The sequence below is a fragment of the Ranitomeya variabilis genome, chromosome 5 (genome assembly GCF_051348905.1).
Source record: "Ranitomeya variabilis isolate aRanVar5 chromosome 5, aRanVar5.hap1, whole genome shotgun sequence".
Lineage (NCBI taxonomy): Eukaryota > Metazoa > Chordata > Amphibia > Anura > Dendrobatidae > Ranitomeya > Ranitomeya variabilis.
Genome location: NC_135236.1, coordinates 675,248,253 through 675,256,103, shown reverse-complemented (window position 1 = coordinate 675,256,103; position 7,851 = coordinate 675,248,253). Strand labels below are relative to the sequence as shown.

The 7,851-nt window shown below is 44.4% G+C and overlaps 1 protein-coding gene across 1 annotated transcript; it reads left to right on the top strand.

Moving 5' to 3' along the window:
* Positions 1 to 2,379: 2,379 nt before the first annotated feature.
* On the top strand, positions 2,380 to 2,766 carry LOC143774046 (histone H2A type 1-like). Its single transcript, XM_077261339.1, has one exon. It carries the CDS (start codon positions 2,380 to 2,382, stop codon positions 2,764 to 2,766), a length of 387 nt encoding a protein of 128 aa, XP_077117454.1.
* Positions 2,767 to 7,851: the final 5,085 nt, after the last annotated feature.

Here is a 7,851-nt window from a genome sequence, read left to right as displayed (position 1 = left end):
ATAACTCCGCATAGCGGCATGCTCTGGCACAGACAAATTAAAAAGTCGACCCTTAGGGAACTTACTACCAGGAATCAAATTTATAGCACAATCACAATCCCTATGAGGAGGTAGGGCACTGGATTTGGGCTCATCAAATACATCCTGGTAGTCCGACAAAAATTCAGGGACTTCAGAAGGAGTAGAAGAAGCAATTGACACCAAAGGAGCATCGCCATGAATCCCTTGACAATCCCAACTTGACACAGACATAGCTTTCCAATCCAGGACTGGATTATGAACCTGTAACCATGGCAGACCCAACACGACAACGTCATGCAAATTATGTAACACAAGAAAGCGAATCACCTCCTGATGTGCAGGAATCATGCACATGGTCACTTGAGTCCAGTACTGAGGCTTATTTTTGGCCAATGGTGTAGCATCAATTCCCTTTAGTGGAATAGGGAATTGCAAAGGCTCCAAGATGAAACCACAGCGCCTGGCAAATGACAAATCCATCAAATTCAGGGCAGCACCTGAATCCACAAAGGCCATAACTGAGTAGGATGACAGGGAGCAAATCAAAGTAACAGACAAAATGAATTTAGGCTGTACAGTACCAATGGTGACAGATTAAGCGAACCTCTTTGTGCGCTTAGAACAATCTGAGATAACATTAGTGGAATCACCACAGTAAAAGCACAACCCATTCTGACGTCTGTGATTTTGCCGTTCAATTCTGGTCCGAATCCTGTCACATTGCATAGACTCAGGCTTCTGCTCAGAAAACACCGCCAGATGGTGCACAGGTTTGCGCTCCCGCAAACGCCGATCAATCTGAATGGCCAAAGACATTGACTCATTCAGACCCGCAGGCGTGGGGAACCCCACCATAACATCCTTAAGGGCTTCAGTAAGACCCTTTCTGAAAATCGCAGCCAGGGCACACTCATTCCATTGAGTGAGCACAGACCACTTCCTAAACCTCTGACAGTAAACCTCTGCTTCATCCTGACCCTGAGAGAGAGCCATCAAAACCTTTTCTGCCTGGTCTACTAGATTAGGTTCCTCATAAAGCAATCCAAGCGCCAGAAAAAACGCATCAACATTTAGCAATGCAGGATCTCCTGGCGCTAGGGAGAATGCCCAATCTTGAGGGTCACCACGTAACAAAGAAATAATAATTTTAACTTGCTGAACAGGGTCACCAGAGGAACGAGGTCTCAGAGAAAGAAATAATTTACAATTATTTTTGAAGTTCAAAAACCTAGATCTATCTCCAGAGAACAACTCAGGAATTGGTATCTTAGGCTCTGATATAGGACTGTGAATTACATAATCCTGAATGCTTTGTACCCTTGCAGTGAGATGATCCACACTAGAGGACAGACTCTGAATGTCCATATCTGCAGCTGAATTCTGAACCACCCAGAGATTAAGGGGTGGAGAGAAGCTAGACAAACTGCAGAAAAAAAAAAAATGAGCTCAGGACTTCTCTTATCCCTCTTTGGCGATGCATTAACTTTTTACGGCCTGCTGTACTGTTATGATCCTGGTGGTTAGGAACACAAAACTGACCTGATGAGTAAACCAAGAATTAAGGACAAGCTCTGGGAATGTTGGAACTTTACTGACCGCAACCCTGATCCTATCAACACACACTATAGGCAGCCGTGGAGCATTCCTGACAACCTAGACGCCTCTTCACAGCCTGAGAAACTAGCTACCCCTAGAGAGAAACAAAGCCTCACTTGCCTCAGAGAAATTACCCCAAAGTTTAGACAGCCCCCCACAAATAATAACGGTGAGTTAAGGGGAAAGCACAAACGTAGAAATGAAAACAGGTTTAAGCAAATGAGGCCCGCCAACACTAAATAGTCAGAATATAGCAAGGAATCTGTGCGGTCAGTAAAAAACCCTATCAAAATTATCCACGCCGAGAATACAAAAAAACCCCACACCGACTCACGATGTGAGGGGCGCAACTCTGCACCCCAGAGCTTCCAGCAAGTGAGAAAATCACATGTAAGCAAGCTGGACAGAACTCATCATATACTAAGAAACATTTTCAAAAAACAATGAGCAAAAAGAACTAGCAAGACTTAGCTTCTCCAGAAGGAGACAGGTCACAAGTGAAGACCAAGAGAGATCTGAACCAGTACTTAATACAACGACAGCAGGCAACAAGTGAAGGTCCAGGTGGAGTTAAATAGGAAGCCAGAATAGCAGAAAACGAGGCAGCTGGAGTCCAGCTACAGACCAGCCGTTTAGCTAAAAGCCACCAGAGGGAGCCCAAGAACAGAACTCACACAGAACCACTCATGACCACAGGAGGGAGCCTGAGAACGGAATTCACAACAACTCTCACAGTAGATTTCTCTATCTGCTAGCTTAGTGATGTCTGGACGCGGCAAACAAGGAGGGAAGGTCCGTGCTAAAGCCAAGACCCGCTCATCCCGGGCAGGACTGCAGTTCCCGGTTGGTCGTGTGCATAGACTTCTCCGCAAGGGTAACTATGCTGAGAGGGTGGGCGCCGGTGCTCCGGTCTATCTGGCTGCTGTGCTGGAGTATCTGACCGCTGAGATCCTGGAATTAGCCGGCAATGCCGCCCGGGACAACAAGAAGACCCGCATCATCCCCCGACACCTGCAGCTGGCCGTGCGCAATGACGAGGAGCTGAACAGGCTGCTGGGTGGGGTGACCATCGCCCAGGGGGGCGTCCTGCCCAACATCCAGGCCGTGCTGTTGCCCAAGAAGACTGAGAGCAGCAAGAAGAGCAAGTGATCGCCACTGACCGCGTATCATCCACACATCCCGAAGGCTCTTCTAAGAGCCACCCACACTGTCACCACAAGAGCTGACGCCGCTGATCTCTGGTGTGATGTTCTGTATGAATGGATGTGTTATATGGCACAGATTTTGCATAACGCTAGGGGATATAGCTGCAGTTAATCCTGTCTCCATAATTGCTTGGTACAGTGGGCATTATCGTGTAACTTCCATCATAGTGAAGTTTCATACATGTAATATTGTATTACAGTATCACTCCACATAAAACCATAAGGATAAGAGCCTTGTTCAGATTGAAGGATCTGGAGGCGCTGGTGACCGGTGGCTTGATGGCTACATGCGGCTGTTCTTCTCTACATCCTATCCTCTGGAGTCGGATCCTTCAGGGCGGAGAGATCTGCAGGTCTATGTCTATATCCAGTATGTGCAGGATATGGGGGAACTGTACACATTAGGGTTCATAGGAAACACAACCTTCCATTATTAGGCTAAAATGTCATATAACCCAACAATCTCAGTGCTATGTCATGTACCCCCATATAGTGCTTGACACCCTCTGAATAGTGTACTATACCACCATATGCTGCTGTATGCATCCCTGTAAGTGCTGTATTAATCCATATTGTTCTGTAAACCCCCCATATAGTTATAGACAGCTGTATATGGCAAAATAGTGCTGTATTATCCCAATATAGTACCAAATACTCCTATTTAGTGCTGAATACTGCCATATTGTGCTATATAGTTCTGAATATCATATCTATAGTGCTATATATTATCATAAAGGGCTGTACATATCATCAATATAGCAAATAGATAATGGCTGCACTCAATTTTACTGTGCTAAAGCAAGGAAATGTGCAATACATGAGGCAGTCAGCTCAGGTACCCATCCGATCTGAGATTACCTTGACGTTTGGTGTATGGGCTCACAACATTTGGCCAAATCTTGTGCTAAGAATCTCATGTGTTTTTTCATAAATTTCCCAAGCCATTATGCTATTCACATTTCATGTATTGCACATTTCCTTGCTTTAGCACAGTAAAATTGAGTGCAGCCATTATCTATTTGCTATGTAAGACTTTTTGGTTATGCACCAGTTCAGACTAGATGGCTGTTCAGTCAGTTTTCTTATATTTACCATATCATCAATATAGCATTGTGTATGAGGCATATTTATTGTTTATTGTGCTTACCTATATTTGCCCCTTTTCACGTGTAAAGCGCCATGGAATAAATGGCGCAATATAAATGTATAATAAAATACAGCACCATATGGGGTGTGACTGTGGAGGAATACTGTTCTATAGTGATATATATACTATACAGCACGACATATATGTAGAATGTAAGCCTGCAAGGTCCTCGCCCCTCTGTATCAGTCTGTAATTGTGATATCTGTAATTTGTATGTAACCCCTTCTCATGTACAGCACCATGGAATCAATGGTGCTATAGAAATAATAAGGTATTCAGTAATATATGGGTATATAGCACAATATGGCAGTATACATACCGGTATATAGTGTTACATACGCTCCATATCCTGCTGTGTGCCCCCATATAGCACAATATGGCAGTATACAGCAATTAATACCTATTTTGCCATATACATCAGTCTAAAACACTATATAGGGGTATCTAGAATATGGAGGGATATAAAGCACCAAATGGCAGTATACAGCAGTCTATTGAGGCTATCTAGAACGTAATTGCCTGGTACAGAGTGTAATTGTATTATGTCCTCAATACACGTATTATATAGTATCACACTCCATATAGGGCTTGTAAGGTTTCTCTTACTGAGAGTGTTGGGGGACACTCACTTGGCCGCGATATTCAAGCACACGGGCACGGGTGTATAAAACAAAGCAGTCCATGCGGTTTATTAAGCCTCATAAACCGGGGTACACACATATATCACAGGCTACATAACCCCATATAAAGCAGTATATACGGCCATATGATGATCTTTCATCAAAAAGTGTAATATACATTCACATGTAATCTACAAGATCCACTCAGTCTGACAGGAGCCGCCGCCATGACACCACGTGTTACACTGAGGAGAACAAAGAGCGGGAGAAACTCTCAGCCGTTGGGCGGGAATTTCATATTCAGTGCTCAGCCAATCAGCACTCAGCAGGGCTATGGCTCCGCCCACAGGGTCACTTCCCCGCAGACACTTGTTGTTAACCCTTTAGTGCCCGATGTCTCCAGCTCCCGCAGAGCAGACTGCAGCCATCCGGGCACCGGGCGATCACCAGCCCCTCCCCCAGCAGCAGGAGCTGCGGCTTCTCCTCACATGTGGGCGGAGCACAGAACTGTTGGGGAGTTTGAATTTCCCGCACTTTTTCCTTTCATTTTCCCGCTTTTATCATGAGGACGTTACATCTAGTCACAGACCGGAGTCCTCACTGGTCAGGGGAGCAAAGGATTATAGTCTCTGTATACCCCCATATGTGCTACATACCCTCCATATCCTGCTGTATACCCCCATATAGTGCTACATACCCTCCATATCCTCTGTATACCACCTTATAGTGTTATATACCCTCCATATCCTGCTGTATACCCCATATAGTGTTATATGCCCTCCATATCCTCTGTATACCCCCATATAGTGCTATATACCCTCCATATCCTCTGTATACCCCATATAGTGCTATATACCCTCCATATCCTGCTGTATACCCCCATATAGTGCTATATACCCTCCATATCCTCTGTATACCAACTTATAGTGTTATATACGCTCCATATCCTGCTGTATACCCCCATATAGTGTTATATACCCTCCATATCCTGCTGTATACCCCATATAGTGTTATATACGCTACATATCCTGCTGTATACCTACATAGAGTGCTACTCTCCATATCCTGCTGTGTACCCCCATATAGTGCTACTCCATATCCTGCTGTGCATCCCCATATAGTGCTGGATATCCTCTTTATACCCTCATATAGTGTTATATACACTTCATATCCTGCTGTATACCCCCATATAGTATTATATACCCTCCATATCCTGCTGTATACCCCGATATAGTGTTATATACCCTCCATATCCTGCTGTGTACCCCCATATAGTGTTATATATCCTCCATATCCTCTGTATACCCCCATATAGTGCTCTATACCCTCCATATCCTGCTGTATACCCCCATATAGTGTTATATACGCTCCATATCCTGCTGTATACCCCCATAGAGTGCTACATACCCTCCATATCCTGCTGTGTACCCCCATATAGTGCTAGATACCCTCCATATAGTGCTACTCCATATCCTGCTGTGTACCCCCATATAGTGCTGGATATCCTCTGTAAACCCCCATATACTGTTATATACGCTCCATATCCTGCTGTATACCCTCAGATAGTGTCATATACACTCCATATCCTGCTGTATATCCCGTATAGTGCTATATACCCTCCTTATCCTGCTGTATACCCCCATATAGTGTTATATACGCTCCATATCCTGCTACATACCCCCATATAGTGCTATATACTCTCCATATACCTCATATAGTATTTTATACCCTCCATACTGTGCTTTGTTCATGTATCTCCATGTTGTTGATCGCTTTCTCCATTAATCACAATGTGAGATTCAGACCTAGAAATAGATCAGTCTTTAGTTCATCATTGACCAGGAGCCTCCAACTGTCTGGGGAGTGAAGGGTGCGTTATATCAGGGGAATATAAGCAAGAAATTGCAGAGAGCTCCGATCAGAACCAGCAGACACTGCTAAAAATTAACTGCTCATCTCTTGCTACAACGAGCAGAACACTGGAGGCAGAGGGCACTAGGACCCAGCGCTCTGGGAGAGATTGGGATTCAGTGAGAGGTGACTGAGCAGGAGGCCTCCATCCCATGTAATCTAATGGGCTCCTCTAACTTCCTAACATTTAGGCAGAGGGCGCCTCACCGCAATTCAAGGTAACTACAGGTCATTCCCCTGCACTCCATTCATTCCCCGGGGGTTTTACAGGCAAGAGCACTGCTTTAGCACAGCTCCTGGTTGTAAAATGATTTAACCCCATCAGATGGATTTACTTCGTGGGACGTGACTGATCATCGGAAGGTATGAGATATTGGTGATTTTTTTATTTTTACTTTGTTCCAGAACGAGGGTCTTCAGCTGGATTAAGAGAATAATAAAATATTACAACACCCGATGTCTTTATTTCATTAAAGGACTTTGTAATAATGTGTGTGTGTTTTATTAACCATTTCGTACTATTGGATTAATTAATGGATAGGTGTCATAATTGACGCCTCTCCATTATTAATCTGGCTTAATGTCACCTTACAATAGCAAGGTGACATTAACCCTTCATTACTCCATATCCCACTGCTACACGGAAATGGGAAAAGAGAGGCCAAGTGCCAGAATTGGCGCATCTTCCAGATGTGCCTTTTCTGGGGTGGCTGGGGGCAGATGTTTTTAGCCAGGGGGGGCCAATAACCATGGACCCTCTCTAGGCTATTAATATCTGCCCTTTGTCACTGGCTTTACCACTCTGGCGGAGAAAATTGCGCAGGAGCCCACGCCAATTTTTTCCTCGATTTAACCCTTTATTTTACAATCTACAGCGCCCAAATTTTGCACATACGCACTACTAACATTAGTAGTGTGGAATATGCAAAAAAAAAAAGGGATATGAGATGGTTTACTGTATGTAAACCATGTCTCATATCCTGTCGGGTTTGGGAAGGAGAAATGAAAAGCCGGCAATTGAATTACCGGCTTTTCTATAGAACACTGCTGCGTATTTCTCGCAAGTCACACTGCTGGTCCGTGTTTAATCCGTATTTTTCTCCCCCCATAGACTTTCATTGGTGATTTTTTTTGCGCTATACGGTGACAAACACTGCATGCTGCGATTTTGTACAGCCGTACAAGACCGTATAATACGGTTCCGTAAAATACGGCTGATAGGAGCTGGGCCATAGAGAATAATTGGGCCGTGTGTTATGCGTATTTTACGGGTGTATTTTCTGCGCTCATACGTCCGTAAAACTCGCCAGTGTGACGCCGGCCTTAGAGCACAAGAACTCAGGAGAAAGGA